The sequence below is a fragment of the Choloepus didactylus genome (genome assembly GCF_015220235.1).
Source record: "Choloepus didactylus isolate mChoDid1 chromosome 11 unlocalized genomic scaffold, mChoDid1.pri SUPER_11_unloc6, whole genome shotgun sequence".
Taxonomy (NCBI): domain Eukaryota; kingdom Metazoa; phylum Chordata; class Mammalia; order Pilosa; family Megalonychidae; genus Choloepus; species Choloepus didactylus.
In genome coordinates this window covers 140,440-158,922 of record NW_023637583.1, presented here as the reverse complement: position 1 = coordinate 158,922, position 18,483 = coordinate 140,440, and the positions used below count along the sequence as shown (strand labels likewise).

General features: G+C 38.8%; 1 protein-coding gene across 3 annotated transcripts in view; it reads right to left on the bottom strand.

Annotated features, from left to right (window-relative positions):
• The window catches only part of LOC119524741 (zinc finger protein 596-like), a 48,367-nt gene extending 30,353 nt beyond the window's left edge, over positions 1-18,014 (bottom strand). The window contains exons 1-2 of one of the 3 annotated variants that reach the window (XM_037823414.1): positions 17,642-18,014; positions 17,012-17,092 (exon numbers count right to left, since the gene is read on the bottom strand). In XM_037823414.1, the coding sequence (XP_037679342.1) occupies positions 17,012-17,037 (26 nt within the window). In that variant the 5' untranslated portion in view covers positions 17,038-17,092; positions 17,642-18,014. Of the gene's footprint in view, positions 1-2,956; positions 3,119-17,011; positions 17,093-17,641 lie in introns of those variants that run through there. The other 2 variants (XM_037823415.1, XM_037823413.1) reach the window with 2 other exon arrangements.
• Positions 18,015-18,483: the final 469 nt, after the last annotated feature.

Here is an 18,483-nt window from a genome sequence, read left to right as displayed (position 1 = left end):
TGAAGTTGTCACTGCAGAGGAGAGACTAAACTTGCATATAATTGTGCCTAAGAGTCTCCCCCTGAACACCTCTTTGTTGCTCAGATGTGGCCCTCTCTCTCTCTCTAACTGAGTTCACCTCAGCAGGTGAACTCACTGCCCTTCCCACTAGGTGGGACCCAACTCCCAGGGGTGTAAATCTCCCTGGCAATGCAGGATATGATTCCCAAGGATGAATCTGGACCCAGCATCGTGGGATTGAGAATATTTTCTTGACCAAAAGAGGGATGCAAAATGAGACGAAATAATTTCAGTGGCTGAGAGATTTCAAATGGAGTAGAGAGGTCACTCTGGTGGACATTCTTATGCACTATATAGATAACACCTCTTAGGTTTTAATGTATTGGAATAGCTAGAAGTAAATACCTGAAACTATCACACTCCAACCCAGTAGTCTGGACTCCTGAAGACGACTGTATAACAATGTAGATTACAAGTGGTGACAGTGTGATTGTGAAAACCTTGTGGATCACACTCCCTTTATCTAGTGTATGGACAGATGAGTAGAAAAATGGGGACAAAAACTAAATGACAAATAGGGTGGGATCGGGGGATGATTTGGGTGTTGTTTGTTACTTTTATTTTTTATTCTGATTCTGATTCTTTCTGATGTAAGGAAAATGTTCAGAAATAGATTGTGGTGATGAATGCGGAACTGTAGGATCATACTGTGAATGGTTGATTGTATACCATGGATGACTGTAAAGTATGAGAATATATTTCAATAAAACTGAATTTAATTAAAAAAAATAACTGTTAACTACAGTCCATAGTCTGCAATAGTGGCATTTTTCCCATACACCACTCTACTGTCAGCTCCTTGTAATAATGATACACATTGTTCCAGTTCATGAAAGAGCTTTTTTATATGTGTACAGTCAATCACAGTTACTGTCCACCACAAGATTCACTGTTGTATAGAGTCCCATGTTTTAACCTCTAGCTTTCCTTCTGGTGTCATATATGACTCTAAACCTCCTGTTTCAACCACAATCACACATAATTCAGTGCTCTGTTAATAAATGAGATGGTTAACACAGCACAGTGAGTATGCATTCACTTTTAATTCTATCTTTTGAATTGACACTCAATACATTGACTTCTTTGTGGCACTCCTGAAACATATCTACAACTCCAATACTTCCAACATAATTATATCATAATTCTGGTTAAATGATTTCATTTTGTATCATGCAAATTTTATTTACTGCTAAGTTTGTAGGTATATAAATTTCTTGATTATATAATTATTTTTCTTGCATTATTGTCATTTGCTATATTTTCTTTGAATCTAGCATTGATGATCAAAATCTTTGAAAATAATCTTAAATCTTCTCCCATTACTCTATTTCACATGTTTCACAATCTACTGTGTACATATTTTTCCCCTTTGGGTATCTTCTGTGAAATGAAGTGCACTTCAAACTTTGTCTTTTACATGTCCTTTATCAGCAAGGAACAGAAAGTTAATTTTTGTCTACTTTTCGCCCTTTAGTTTCCTGGTTTTGAACACTCTACAGAATGTGGGAGACAGGTGTCATTTACTATTTCCCTTAAATCCTAAACATGAGCAAAAATTTAGAAATATATATAGTTCCACAAACAAGAATATGATTCAATATATTAACCTGCCTATTATCAAATTAGTTCAATGAAATTCAAAATAAAAGCCAAATTTTCTGACAAAGTTGACAAACTGATTGTAAAATTTATTTAAATGGCAAAGACCCATATGGCAATACAACTAGAAGTTAATAACAGAGGGGCATATAGGGAAAAAATATATACCTATTGCAAACTATATACTACAGTTAGTAGTATTTCAACGTTCTTTGATAAACAGTAACAAATGTACTATACCAACGCTATGAGTCAACAATGGAGGGGGGTGGTAAGGGATATGGGATGATTTGAGTTTCCTTTTTTTTTTCTTTTTTTCTCTTCTTTGTCTTTATTTCTTGCCTGGAGTAATGAAAATGTTCTAAAAATTGAACAAAAATTAATTGTGGTGATGGTTGCACAGCTGTATGAGGGTACCAGGGGCAAATGATTGTACACTTTGGATCTTTGGATAATTGTATGGTATGTGAACAATCTCAATAAAAATTAACAAATAAAAAAATAAAAAAATAAATGGCAAATACCCAAGAACAGTGCCATTAGCCTATCTGCTCTGGTAGCCGCCAGATTTCTGTGCTCAGGGCCTGATGAGCAAAAATACGGGGCCCCATCTCGGCATATGTAATTGAGCCCGATCATCTGGGGGAAGTAGGCATGCTGTTATATGCTAGAAGCAGAGAATATGTTTGGCACCCAAATGATTTACTTTTGCGCCTCTTCATACTCTCCTGCCTGATTGTGTTAATAAATGAAGAGGAGCAATCCCTATCTGAGAATAGCCTTGTGACCAGATCAGTCCCCAGGCAACAGATGATCTGACACATGATAAGCCCCTGCAACTAGCAGAAGAGCTAGCTGGCGGTGAGAGAAATCTAGACTAGACAAGAAAAGAGATAATGAGAATCAGTAGTGGCCCCGTGACCAGCTGCAGTGGTGGTGACTACATGGTGTCAGTAAGCTCCCTCTTGCCAGGAAGAGATATCAACTGGAATTCTGGAGGAGCTGCCCCTTGCACACATAAAGAAGGATGCAAATGGGCCAAGAGATTGACCGGTTGGACATGGAGATGCTCCACCTAGATGCCCTTTAAGAGAAGAATTTCTTGCCCGGTTACTAAGAGTGCTGTCAACACTCTGACAATGCCCTTTAGCTGTGGAGGCATTTGGGGTTTGCCTCACCTGCAGAGATTCACATGCCACAAGGTCACACCCTCCCAAGGGTGGCTGACATCCAACAAACCAGCCAATCTGGTTCAATGTAGGACAAGTATGATGGGCCATGTTAGTTCCACAGTTACCTGTGTGGCTGGCTGATGCTGCTAGGCTTCATTGTAGCTTGACTTCTCCCTATGCCAGGTGTTGCCTTCTCTTCTCTCCGTTCCACGATGTGGATCTCAAGATCCACATTTTTCCTTCCACTACAGGTGGAAGGAAAAGCAACACTGTGAAGATTCAAATGTCATGATAAAGTTTAAAATGTTTATCAAATATGGTAGAATTGGCCTGCAACTTTTGAGGATGGCCCCAAATGGACTGTGTCATAGCCTCAGACCCAGTGGAATACTTACTGTGTATCCTGGTCAGAGTGTTTCATCTTGGGAATCAGGAATCTTAACCTGGAAGGGCCTGTCTCTGCCTATCTACCTTTAACATGGACAGCTCCAGCCTGGAAACCTTCAATATGCTGCTTAGGAAGCCTCAAAAAGAGGTAGCTGTTGCAGAGAGATGGTAGGAACCAAATTCTTGGATGTATAAGAAATAACCATGTCTCTGGAAACCAAATGGATTTTAAGACTGAGGATAGGTCTGTGCTGTGCAATACTACAAGCACTAGCAACATATGACTATTAAATTTACAATTAAATTAGTGAAAATGACATAAAGCTAAAAATTCATTTCTTCAGTAGCACTAGCTAAATTTCAAGTGCTCAATAGCTACCTGTGGCCAGTGACTTCTCTAATGGACTGTGCAGGTACAGTACATTACCTTAATTGTAGAAAGCACTATTAGGCATGACAATATGGATCTGCGGTATTTATTCCATTTTTTGTTTATAAATTATTTTTGGCATCTCTATTAATTCCCTTTGAAATGTTTTCATTGTATTTCTTTTTAATCAAGGTAGATGCTTATAGCATTTATGTTAGTTATTTCTTCTAAGTAATAAATATTTTCTTTAATACTAGGCAAATAATTTTTCTATGTACATTGGTTTAGCTTAGTGACACTGGCAACTTTTAGATAAAGTATTATATTTCATAATGTACATTTTTTCCTATCTTTGTCAAGATTATTTAAAAGAGTTTTTGCCCATTTAAATGTGTCATTTTGCGGCTTCACTTCCTTTTGAAGAGGTAGTGTTAAGTTTTCCTTACAAGTTTTTCACTACAAGTTTTTCTATGCAGAGTCCATGCACTCTTTTTTTAATCAACTATATAAAAAAAAATTAAAAAAACATTTCAAACAAACCATAACAAGGGAGTAAGAAAAAGACAACTAACCTAAGATAACTACTTTACTTCCAACATGTTCCTACTCTACCCCAAGAAAGTAACCTAATACAGCAACATGAAATATTAATTTTTAATACTTCCCTAAGTTTTGATGCCAATATTCAATGGCAATTAAAATGGAGAATTCATGTAAATCAGACTTTTAAAGTATATTTATTTATCCCTGAAGTGCACTCTTAAAAAGAACATTTTCTCTTTCAGGATGTTGTGCTTTCACATATAAATTTGATGAGTAATTGTGGAATTCGTTTCACCTTCAGCATCACTGAATTTCTATGGGTCTACTGTCTGTTTACTAAGTAAGGTTGGGTTTGATAAATGATCCTATCTGAGATGGTAGGCTTATCATTCCTATGATTAATTGGCAGATCTATTTGTTTTGAGTTTAATATTTGCTTCATATTAGAATGGGGTGGGATGGTGGGATGGAATGTTTTAGGTGTTCTTTCTTACTTTTATTTTTATTTCTTTTGAAATAAGGGAAATGTTCAAAAGTTGATTCTGGTAATGAGCGCACAACGATATGATGGTACTGTGAATAATTGTACACTGTGGATGACTGTAGGGTATGTGAATACATCTTAATAAAACTATTAAAAACTGCTTGCTTCATATTAAAGCTATTTTCTTTTACTTCATGGTTGATAGATATTTGCTTTTCTGTGTATTGACAGAATGCAAGAGGCAAGAAGGCAAGAATATTTCATTTGTTTAACTATCCATACATGTCCAAAGCACCTGGACTGGTGCCTAGCTTATTTTTGGAGCTGAGATTTGAGAGAACCCACTAAATAACAACTCTTTTGTCCAATGCATTACTGAACTAAAGGAAGGCAAATGACAGATGAAAGGCTATCAGCTATCAAATTATTTATTGAGACTGTTGAAGGACTTGGTTGTGTCGCATGGACACAAAGAGGTCCCTAACATCAAGCTACAGCACTAACCAGGACTATCCACCAAAAAACCACCACAAACCTTTAAACATTCAAGTGATACTGAGAAAGCAGAATACCTGATTTTTTTGTATCATATACTTTTGAATGAATGGATGGATGAATGACTTGAAAGCATTAAAGACTTTGTTACTTCTCAGAATGACCATGCATGATGTTTGTAATATGTTTAATCTGCATTTCCTGACACAATACCCATTGACTACATATGGATTCTATTGTGAAATGAGTCTGCTTTGACTCCTTCTCATAATTTGCATCCTAGTCACAGACTGAATTTGACCATATAAATTACTTTTAGTTTATCTATGGATTAGCATATGCATACAATATTTGAGGAAGAAATTACTTTTAATAAAATTATTAAGTACATAATTGGTTTCCATAAGGCTCTGAAGGCATTCTCCAATATCTCATCCTGTGTTCCATATTTAGTTTGAATTATTCCTTAAATGATCTCAAGGAACATTTCTTTGTTAATTACACTGTGAGGGGAATTTGTTCATTTTTATTGTTTCATATTGGATTAACCCCACACAATGTGCTTTTCCAAACACTTATATTGTTTTTAATATTTTTATTGATTTAAATAGTGAAATTATTTTTGTTATACTATTCATCTTGGTGTGTTTACTAGTAACACTGATTTTATTGGCTGTTGGTTTGTCTTCCATAGCTTTCAGTTTCTCTCCCCTCATTTAAAAAGTTTTATGTAATTCTTTTTCCTTTGGCTCATTTTCAAACAACTACCCCATGTACATGTGTGACTTTTTAGCAGTAACTGCCTTCCCTTTTTAGATCTCAATGGGTATCTTCTATGAAATGGCTTTATTTTGCTTTTTTCTCTTAACTTAAATCTCTTAATTCTTGCAACTCTATTTTTAAGTTCTATTTAATAACATTTTTATGATTTTTTTTCATGAATTCATTCTTATTAATTTATAAATGGATGGCAGAGATTAGTGTCATCTCATGAAAACCCTAATGATTGACAAAAAACAGCACTCTGTTGCCTTGTTGGGAAGGGGATCATGGGGGTTAAGGACCTACGGCAACGGTGTGGAAATAACACAGCTCTCTGAACAACAAAACAAAAATAAAAAACCTGGATGTAGAAATAAAATACCTGAATATATACCAGTTGCTGATTTCCATAGTGTATATACCTACACCATGGCCAACCACAAGCAACCAAAGGTTTAACAACTGCCTCACACATCTCCTGAATACTTAGTAACAATTTCTTATCAGCCACTACCTGCTGACTCAAGCATATTTCTACAGCAGTAACTTTTCTATGCTGCCCAGGGAGGAATGTGCTAGCAGATATGACAGAGACCAATCTCACCAGGGACTACCAGGTTCACTTTTAAGGAAGCCAATTAGGGTAGATCCTTCCACCTCTAAATCAGTGACTCCTTGAATGGACCTAACTTTTAATGGCCAGGAGATGCAGAGAAAACTGACATGACTCCTCTCTTGTGATACCTCCCTGTGCAAAATAATTTCCTCTAAGGAGGGAAAGATCACAGGGTCTTTACGACTGCCCAAGACGGATTTCAGAAACAGTGAATGAAATTCAGTGTGAACAATCAGGACCCAGGAGAAGCCTTTTTTTTCTAGCATTGTCAATTAAACTGATTAACGGGCTTGCAAATATCTAAATGATAAAGATGAGCATGAAATAATGTCCCATCCAGTAAAAACTGATCAATGGACAAAAATAGGAGGCAAATAAGTTTTAAAAAGTATATGGCAGGTCAAGTGATGAGTCATTAGGATGAAGCTAAACCTTGGAGAGACTCTCAGGGCATGTGTATCTCTGATGAGTCAAGCACTCATCATCCAACCTGGGACCAAAATCTGGAATGCACAGTTTCCAGAGTGAGTGCCAAGAATTTCCAGTGTGCAGTTCCCACCAGGTATAATGCATGGAGCTTGCTCTCAAGTGTCTGGTCTAGGGGCAGATGTTTCCAGCATTGCTCGATGGCCCATAGAAAACCAATTTGGGCTACACTCTTCCAACACCAAATATGCCCAGCCTGTGCTGAAGAAAGATGCCCAGGAGATCTGGCTGCTGATGTCATCAACATAGCTTATGATATTCCCTGAAAAAACTTCCCTAGAGAAACAGAGAAACAGCAAATAAAAGAACAAATCCCACTTGCTTAAAACTCTGGAGGGGAGAAACCAAGATGGCGGCTAGGTGAGACAGGGCTAAGGAACACCTCCGTGGAAAACACTAGATAAGGACCAGAGAGTGACCCAGAATACTGGTTACAGCAATGTGCCAGCTGGATGAGATCTCCTAGTTCCCAGGGACTGTATACTTGGTGAAACTGAGAGTCTGCATTCTGAAACGAGTGAGTAAGCCGGCTGGAAGTACCACAGCCGCGCGGCGATCCGGGGAAGCCGGGGTTTGGCGTCTGGGAAAAAAAGAAAAAAGGGGAAAACCCAGGAGCGGCTGCAGATGCCAGCGGCTGCAGGTGCGATCGTGGGAAACACGCAGTACAACACAGCAAGAGGGGGCTGGGCCGGCCTCTCGGTGACTGGCCTGGAAGAAAGCCCGCTGCAGATATCCCTGGGGCCAGGGGAACGGAGCGGAGAGCCAGAAGCCGAAAGAATCCCCGCGGCTAGCAGCTCGCTCCCGGGAGGGCTGGATAAACCCCTGCCTGGGGCCGTGCCCACAGCCCAGAGCCCCACCAGTTGTCCCGGAGCTGGGAAGGAGGAACTGTGTGAGGAGGAGGGTGTGGAGATGCCCGTTTGGCCATTTTTGCATAAGGCTGAAAGTGAGCCGGCTCCGCCGGGCGGCCCAGGACTTCCCTTGAGGGACGGTGTGCGCTGATGATGTAGCACGGCATTTTCTCAGCAGTGGTCCTGGAGGAGCACGGCTGGGCAGGGGGACCTGCTCGGAGATCCCAGAGACACTACGCCAAGTCTGCTGGTTTGTGAGACATCAAGAGAGAGAGGGGCAGAGGCTGGGGCTGAAATGAAATGAAGGCTTGGTCTCTTGCGGCGGCCTTGAATCTCCAGCAACTGGGGGGATTTGAATATTGAAGCTGTCCTCCCTCCCTGACCACCCGTACAAGCACCCCACATTCAGGGCGGACAGCTCCAGCAACACATCCAGGCTCAGTTCTCTGGCTGGACCCCACAAGAATCATTTCCCCACACACGGCGGGGAAAAGTGGAGAACTGACTTGAGAGGTGTAGGTGACTCACAGACGCCATCTGCTGGTTAGTTAGAGAAAGTGTATGTCACCAAACAGTGTTTCTGAAAAATTAGATAGGTTTTTTTTTACAAATTAAAAGAACCCTGTCGAGCAGAGCAAATGCCAAGAGGCCAAAAACAACAGAAAATCTCAATGCGTATGATAAAACCAGATGATATGGAGAATCCAACTCCAAACACACAAATCAAGTTATCTGAAGAAACAAAGTTCCTTGCAGAATTAATTAAAGAAACACAATCGAGGAACGAAAGCATGGCAAAGGATTTAAAGGACATCAAGAAGACCGTGGCCCAGGATATAAGCTACATAAAGAAGACCCTAGAGGAGCATAAAGAAGACATTGCAAGGCTAAATAAAAAAACAGAAGATCTTACGGAAATAAAAGAAACCATTGGCCAAATTAAAAAGACTCTGGATAATCACAATACAAGACTAGAGGAAGCTGAACAACATCTCAGTGTCCTAGAAGTCCACAGAACAGAAAATGAAAGGACAAAAGAAAGAATGGAGAAAAAAATAAAAAAAATCGAAATGGATCTCAGGGAAACGATAGATAAAATAAAACGTCCAAACTTAAGACTTATTGGTGTCCCAGAAGGAGAAGAGAAGGGTAAAGGTCTAGAAAGAGTATTCAAAGAAATTGTTGGGGAAACTTCCCCAACCTTCTACACAATATAAATACACAAAGCATAAATGCCCAGCGAACTCCAAATAGAATAAATCCAAATAAACCCACTCCGAGACATATTTTGATCAGACTCTCAAATACTGAAGAGAAGGAGCAAGTTCTGAAAGCAGCAAGAGAAAAGCAATTCACCACATACAAAGGAAACAACATAAGACTAAGTTGTGACTACTCAGTGGCCACCATGGAGATGAGAAGGCAGTGGCATGACATGTTTAAAATACTAAGAGAGAAAAATTTCCAACCAAGAATACTTTATCCAGCAAAATTCTCCTTCAAATTCAAGGGAGAGCTTAAATTTTTCAAGACAGACAAATCCTGAGAGACTTTGCCAATAAAAGATCTGCCCTACTTCAGATTCTAAAGGGAACCCTACTGACAGAGAAACAACAGAAAGAAGAAAGAGATATAGAGAATTTTAACAGAAATATATAGTACCTTACATCCCAAAGCACCAGGACACTCATTTTTCTCTAAGGATCACGGATCTTTCTCCAGAAGGGACCATAAGCTGGGACATAAAACAAGCCTCAAGAAATTAAAAAAAAAAAAAAAAAAAAATTGAATATACTCAGGGCACGTTCTCCGGCCACAGTGGAATACAAATAGAAGTCAATAATTTTCGAACTGTAACTCCACTATTTACTTCCTACATGATATAAACTACACCAACCCTAATGACAAATCAGTGGTTTTGAACTAAATGTAAAATATGTAATTTTAGACAACTATATAAAGGTAGGGGAATGGAGGAGTATAGGAACATAGTTTATGTGTCCTATTGAAGTGGAGATGGTATCAAAGAAAAACAAGATTGATATGGATTTAAGAGGTTAATTTTAACTTTCACAGCAAACACAAAGAAGTTATCAGAGAATGTAACCATAGAGATGAATTGTAGAGTTCGGGTTAAGAGAAATGGGGGAAGGGGCAATGGGGAGTTAAGAAATGAGGGTGGAGTTGCTGTCTGAGGTGAAGGGAAATTTCTAGTAATGGATGGTGGGAAAGAGCATTACAACATTCTAAAGGCGATTAATCCCACTAATGGAAGGCTAGGGAGGGGGTGGAATGGGAAGATTTAGGCTGTATATAGGTTCCCACAACTAAAAAAAAAAAGAAAAAAAAAAAAAAAGACAGCCTAAATAGATGATTGAGTGCCAAGGATGAACTTGGATGGAATTAGAGGATAGAGGACAGGTGGCTCCAAAGGACACAGTTGAGACATAAGGAAAAGGAAATATAGAATGTAAGCTTTGTATCATTGTTGAACCTGCTGTACTTCTTAGCTGCGCTTAATGGGATTGCATAAAAGAATGTTCTTGTTCATGGGAAGTGTATACGTGAATTATAGTGTATGTTCAAGGATGTGTGCAGCTAGCTCTCGTATGTTCAGAAAACAGCAATAGATGATGGATGATAGGGAGGGAGGGAAAGAAATAGCAATGTGACAACATGTTAAGGTTGGTGGATTGAGCTATCGGGGAGAGGGGTCAGGGTATGATGGTATTCTTTGTATGGGGTTAGTATTGTTTTTGCAACTGTTCCTATAACTTTGAATTTATTTCAAAATAAAATAAAATAAAATAAAATAAAATAAAATAAAATAAATTTAGTCCACAAAAGATACGCAAATAAATGAAGACTATTTTACTAGGAACTGGAATTAACTCCTACAAAGACTGAATTTATTTCAACACTGGAAATCCTGCTTAAGCCAATCACAGATGACAAAGAACTACGAACTAGACAGAATAAACTAACAGGCACCCAAGGTTTAGTTATTTCCACTTCAAAGAAAAGTACTGGATAAATGGAAGGAGAAAATGCAAGGGAATATAAAGACGATAAGAAGAAACATGTTTCCAAGACTAAGGAAATAAAGATTTTCCTTGATGGATAAATTACAGTATATACAAGAATCAGATTCCTGCGCTCCCTCAGAACTACTGAATTAAAATCTCCCTGGGGTTATCGATCCAGGGCCAGGATTGAGAAAAAAAAAAAAAAAAGAATGTAAGCTTTGTATCATTGTTGAATCTCTTATACTTCTTAGCTGTGCTTAATGGAATTACATAAAACAATGTTCTTGTTCATGGGAAGTACATACGTGAATTATAGTGTATGTTCAAGGATGTGTGCAGCTAACTCTCATATGTTAGGAAGACAGAGAAACATATGATGGATGATAGGGAGGGAGGGAGGGAGGGAAAGAAATAGTGATGTGACAGCATGTTAAAGTTGGTGGGTTGAGCTATTGGGGGAGGGGGGTCAGGGTATGATGGAATTCTGTGTATGGGGCTAGTATAGTTTTTGCAGCTATTCATGTAACTTTGAATTTATTTCAAAATAAAATAAAATAAAAACTCTGGAGGAACGTAGAGACTGGAGAAGGACTCCAAAAAATGCTGAATCAAAGAAAAGGGAAATATCAGGTAGGAAATTTCCATGCCAGACTGCTAGTACCCCTCCCTTCACCTCTTTGGGTCCCATGCAGCCTGCGAGTTGCTCGGAGATTGAGCAGATGAGAACCCTCCCACAGCAGTGAGTTAGAACCCCACAGATAGCCAGGTCTCAAGTCTGCAGAGACCCAGGGTAGAACACAGGCCACTTGGGAATGCAGCATATAAAATGGTCCCCATGTTGAAAGAAAGAGAGAGAAATTCCAGCAGGCAAGTGCTGCACTAACTTGATCTAGTTTCTGTTAGCTGGACTTTTCTGGAGTGACCCACCTTTCGGGACTGACCCCATCTGGGCTCCTGGGGCCAGATACCCTAACAGGGAAAAACCAGAGGCAGAGAAGACTCAGAAAAACAAGGGAGGGTATGATCTGCTGCTGCTGTAAAACAGGAGGTTCCCAGAACTGAAAAGGGTGAGGAAAATAGGGTACTAAGTGAATGAGAGAATTTAAATATATCATAAGATCTAGGGAGAAAGTTCTGAACAAAAGCAAACAGAACAAATCAAGATTCCCAGAGAAGGAACAGAGGAAAGGAAACTTTCTCCAGGAAGTGAAACAATTGCACAAAAAATGGAATCTTCTCAAAAATTGTATGGTTATTTAGGGCAAGAATCAGAAGAAAAGTGGAAAAAATCTGATCAGTTAAAGGCTATTCTAAAGGTCTAGAATAAGACAGACTTAGCTTCAAAGAAGGGGCTTCATACAAAGCCAATCAACAATAAAATCCTAGGCAAGAGACAGAATCAGACCTTCAGAGTAAAACCATCAAGATAATCAGATGTCAGTAAAAACTTTCTAGCCATATTAAGAAATGGGAAGATACAGCCCAGTCAAGAAAAAAAAACTTCAGAGGAGACAAAGGCATTGCAAAAACTAATCAAGGAAATTCAAATTTCCTAAATCAAGTCAAGGAGATGAAGGAAGACATGGCTAAAGAGATAAAGGATATTAAGACAATGTGTCAGCATAAAGAAGAATGTGAAAGTAGAAAGAAACGAAACAGAAATTATGAAGATGAAAGGCACAAGAGAAGAGATTAAAATACACTAGAGGCATGCAACAGTAGATTTGAATAGGAAGACGATACAGTCATTCAATTAGAAGCAGGACAATCAAAATCTTACAGACAGAAGAACAGATAGAGAAGAGAGTAGAAAAAAATTGAGCAGTGTCTCAGGGCTTGAGTTTCAGCACAAAGCGCACAAACAAAGTCATGGGAAGAAGAAAAGAAAGGAAAGAGGGTAGAAAGAACATTTGATGATGTAATAGCCAAAAATTTCCCAACTCTTATGAAAGACATAAATATACATGTCCAAGGAGTACAATGTCCTCCAAACATAACAAATATACCTACTCCAAGATACATACTAATCAGAATGTCCACTGCCAAAGATAGAGAATTCTGAAAGCAGCAAAAGAAAAACAATTCATCACATAACGCATACAAGAGATCCTTAATTAGTTCCAATTTCTCATCAGAAACCATGGAGGCAAGAAGGCAGTGGTATGATGTATTTAAGATATTGAAAGAAAGAACTGCCAGGAAAGAATTCTTTATCCAGCAAAACTGAATCTAAATGTTTGGAAGTGGATGGTGGTTAATAGTAGCACAATATGGTTACTGTAATTAACAGCATTGATTAAAGCCTGTTATTGAGGTCAGAACGGGAGGTTTAGAGTCGAGTAATCACTAAAAGGAAAGTTAGAGGATAAAACATGGAACCATAAAACACAGTGAATCCTGTGGTGGACGATGATGGTGATCAACAGAATAAATATAAAACAGTTCTTTGATGAACCAGAACAAATGAACATCACTAAGGAGTTAGTAATAGAGTGGTTTATGGGGAAAAATAACACCTATTGCAAACTATGGACTATAGTTAATGGTAATATTTAAATATACTTTCACCAATAGTAACAAATGTACCACACCAATGTTAGGGGTCAGTAATAGTAGGGGATAAGGGGTATGGCATTATTAGTTTTTTTTTTATTAACGAAAATCTTTTAAAATTGATTGTGGTGTTGATTGCATAACTGTGATGATACTGATTACGAACATCTGATGGATTGTACATGAATATATCTCAAGAAAACTGCTTTTTAAAAAAGGACATGAAAAGATGCTCAACATCACTAGCTATTAAGGAAATGCAAATCGAAACCATATTAAAATATCATTTCACACCCACTAGAATGCCTGATAATAAAAAAAACACAGAAAACTATAAATATTGGAGAGGATATAGAAAAATAGAAACACTCATTCATTGCTGGTGAGAATGTAAAATTATGCAGCCCTTATGGAAGACAGTTTGGCAGCTCCTCAGGAAGCTAAATACAGAATTACCATATGACCCAGCAATCCCGCCATTAGGTATCTGGTTTACTAGATTAGCCAGACCCAAAAGGACAATTATTATATGATTCCAATGATGACAAGCAAACTTTAGAGTTAGAATCTAGAATATAGATTACCAAGTGATATACTGTGGTTAGAGAATGGAGAGTTCATGCTTAATCTGCACAGAATTTCTATTTAGGTTGATTTTTTTTAAGTTTGGAAAGGGACGGTAGTGATGGTAGCACATTATTTTGAGTGTAATCAACAGTACTGAATTATATCAGTGAATGTGGTTATTAAAAGAGGAAATTTTAGGTCATATATGTTAACAGAAAAAAAATTAAAAGATAAGACATAGGACTCAACACAGTGAAAACTGTAGATGACTGACTATAGTTAATATTACAAATATAAGAATATTCTTGCATGAATTATAACAAATATGACACTAATACAAGGGTGACAGGGTGATATGTGGGCAAAATACACCCCCTGTTAACTACAGAAGACAGTTAATAGTACTATTTTAATAATCTTTCAACTGTAACAAAGATGACTAATATTGAAAAAACACTACAATTATTAAAAAGTGCTAGCATCAATTTTAACAAATGTTTCACACCAATGTAAGGCATTGGTAGTGGGGTTTTGTATTTGATTTTTGTATTTTAGGCATGATTGTTTTGTAAGCCAACAATTTCTCTAATAAAAATTATTTAAAAAATACATGGGAGAAAATTGACAGAGTTGAAGGGAACAATATAGAGTTCCACAATAATAGATGGAAACATCAATTTCCCAATTCCAAGAAGGGAAAGAACAATTAGACAAAAGCTCAATAAGGAAATAGAGGTCTGGACAACACTATAAGCCAGCTAGGCCCAAAAGATATATATTCTTCTCTAGTACACCTGGCACATTCCCCAGTGTAGAATAGAACAACATACATAAAAACACTGAAATTGTAAGTATCTTCCATGGCCAATATGGAATGAAACTGGAAATCAGCAACAGAAAGGCGACTGCAAAATTCACAAATATGTGGAAATTGAAAAACACACTCTTAAATAACCAATAGGTCACAATCAGTCTCCATGGAAATAGACAAGATAGGCTTTAACAAAGGATCACGAATACTGAATCTTTATATAAATTTTGGTTTTTTAGTCTCTAGGGTATTAGAACAAAAAGAAGGAAATAACTGAAATTGTGGAACTGTAACCCATAACATTCTTTGAAATTTGCTCTATAACTACTTGTTAAATCATACTTTGAAAGTTATCACTTTTATGTATACATATTATACAATAAAATTTTTTTAAAAATCACAATGGAATTTAGAAAACACATTGAGACAAACAGAAATGAACACACAACATATCAATTCTTATAGGATATAATGAAAACATTTCTCATAGAGAAATTCATAGCCATAAACACATTTAAAAAGAACCATCTTAAAATCAATAACATTTTACACCTGAAGGAACTAGAAAATGAAGAGCAAACTAAATTGTATGCCAATATATTAGATATCTTAGACAAATTCCTAGAAATACATCCTGACTTCTGTATAATATTTACCCATAAAAATTCACTATTCTTTAAAAAAAACAGTTGTAACATATCTTTTTAATAGGAGGTACTTTTGGTAAGCATTCATTATATTTTTATGTTTCTGTCATGTAACCCCTATTTTCATATTATTCTTCATCTTTCTAGTGCAGCTATTCTGCACAATTCACGGCAAGTGATGATCAATTTGAGTCAGGTCTATGCCAGAGAGTAGGATTATACTGGCAAATCAAGTGATCAAACATCTGCCCTGTGGAGTGTAAGTTTAGTTTACAAGAGATAATTTAGAGTAAAATGACAAGATTAACTTGCATATGTAACACCAAAGGACTCCATTTGTGGAGATGGGAGAAACCTTTCGGAAAGAACAGGTATGTTTCCTAAACCCTAAGGATTTGGTTGGGCTAAGTCTTAGAAAATGTGCTTGGGATAAGAAGTAGCTTCAAGGACACAGGTATAAAATCCCAGGGACACCAGAGAGCCGGCTCTTCCCAGAGTGAGAGCAGAATGCGCCACAGGCAAATTGGGTGGACTGAACGGGAAAGAGCAGCAGAAAGGAGCACTCAGGATCTGAACGCCACTCTTTAAGTCCTAGGGTCTTTGTTCTAAGGCCAGTGGGGATCCAACTAAAAAGTTAAACCAGGACTCTGACATGATGAGATTCCTGTATATGACAGCCCTTGACATGCAGAATTCACTGGAGTAAGGACTGGTGAATACAACCAGAGAAAACTTTCTAAATTTGAAAATACAGCATAAAGAAAATTTGAAAATAGCTCATGACCAGATGAAAATATCGATTAGTATGGAAAATGGGCCTATAAACATAGAGATTATAGATGCGATAATTTTTCATCTAAATGGAAGAGATGCAAAATTAAAATAAGTGCTTTCAGATTTGGAATTTTTAACAGGAGAAATTTAATTTTAATGAATATATTTGATTTACAGAAAGCGGTCTTTGACATGGCTCTTAACCATACTAACAATTAAAGTACTTTAGAAATTTTCATCCTAAATAGTTTTAAGTAGTATGCAAAGTAGGTACTAAATATCACCATCAGGTGTTGATCTTCAAAAATGGAATTCTCTTGATGCACGAATGCTACTTTGTGCAAACCTATTCTAATTTGGAAGTGGCATATATAAATATATAGAGAAAAAGAGATGAATTAAGTATATTTCAGAAAATTTTATTCACAGGTGAGAAAAACAAACTGGAGTTAACTATAGCTAAGAGATTTAAGATGGAGGAGCAAGGCTATTCAGGTTACTCATGCAGATCTGAGCCAGATTAACACAATTTGCTAAAATATGCAAAAACAAAAGCAACAACATTTCTGAAGACATCTGGATGCCACCAAACAACTACAAGATAAAGAAATCAGTAAATGTCAGACTTGAAGGACATTTGGAAAATCCTAAATATCCAATCATAATTCTTTACAAACAACTTAAGTAATCTTTTTCATTAAAAACCTTTGCTTGGAAGCCCCAAGTCGGGACGCAGATTGGATTGCTGCCTGAATCTGTGCTCACTCGATTGCAATTCTAAGACCCGAATAAAAACGCTTTTGTCATTCACCTCAGTTCAGTCTGTAATTTCTCCATCAACACAGGTTTGCATCCGCAGAAGCCAGGAAAGTAAAATTGAACTAAATTTCATCTTTAGAGGGAAAAAGATGTTTTAAGTTAAAATACATTGGGAGTTCTAATACTTGTAAATTTTTCAACATTTTTAAAAACTACGTTGGTGTTGCAGGATACAGCAACCGGCAAAAATCAATAAAAGCACATTTTAAAATAAAAGGGCACCATTTTCCCTTTCCCCTCGGGCTGCAACGTGGCTCAGCTAGGACTGACATGTCCCCAACATACTCAACTGGAAGGTTCCAATATTTTGCATATTCGTTTCAGTACTGGATATGCTTTTTCCCCTTGTCTGGGTCTGTATTGTAATTGTCTACAGAAACTATCCTGACTCGCTAAAACACCCTGCCCTATGCCAGATTTTGTGCTGGCAATCCCCAAAGTAAATGGATACTCAGGTAAAATAAGTCTTGTTAAAATATTCCATGAGAAATAAAGAATCATTCCCGTGGGATCAGTGAAGAAAATGAAGGTTCTGTGCTCGCTATTTAAGAAACTGCATCTCGCAGTAGCCGCTGCAAAGCTCCCTCCCCATCAGGCTGCAAACAGGAGGCTTTTTACTCACCGCGCGGTGTCTCTGACTTGCCCCGCGGCTGCAGGCGCCTCCGGGTGGGTCCCGGGGACGCTTCTGGGGCTGAGGCCGCAGAGTGGGCGCCCGAGGCCGCGGGCGCGCAGGGCGGGAAGCTTCGGGCTCCCTGGGTTCGGCGCACCCTCTCCCGGCCCTCGGGCGGACTCACCGGGACGGGGCTCAGACTCCTCAGAGCCAGTGGCGGAGCCCCGGGGACACGCACTCCTCAGCGCAGTCAACACTGAAGGTCCGGGGAGGACTCGGCCCCAGGAGGAGCGGGGTGGGCTCCTCTCCCCGCCCAGACTCCCCGGTGCACATCAGCCCCGGACCCGGGTAAGGCTCCCGACGCGTCACAACGGGCGCCTGTGGCCTCCCACGTGACTCCCGCAGAAGCCCCGCCCGCTCCGCGCCCTCCCCGCCCCCGTCCCGCAGGCCCTCCGCCCTGTGCAGGCAGGAGACGTCTGCAGTTTGTTGCTAAATTTATTGGGGTCCAAGGAGGGTAGCCTGTCCAGGAGCTCACCGCCGGCTGGAAGAGGCGCTGGCCCAAGCCAGTGAGCCCAGCCCAGGAAGCGGAGAGCTGCAGGGGTCCCACAAGCCCAGCAGGGGGGCTACCTAAGCACTGGAGGTGGTTGAGGCCCCCCCTCCACCAGATGCTGCTGGGAACCTGCCCCCAGGAATCTCTTACAGTGCGCACGGTGGGCGGGTTTTTATGGGAGAGGTAGAGAATCTCTTTTGTTTTGCATTCTTGTGAATTTCTCCCTTAGGCTCCTGCTATGTATGATAAGTGAATGAATTGGAATTGCAAAGCTTGCTGTAAACCAAGAATATGAGCTTTGTTG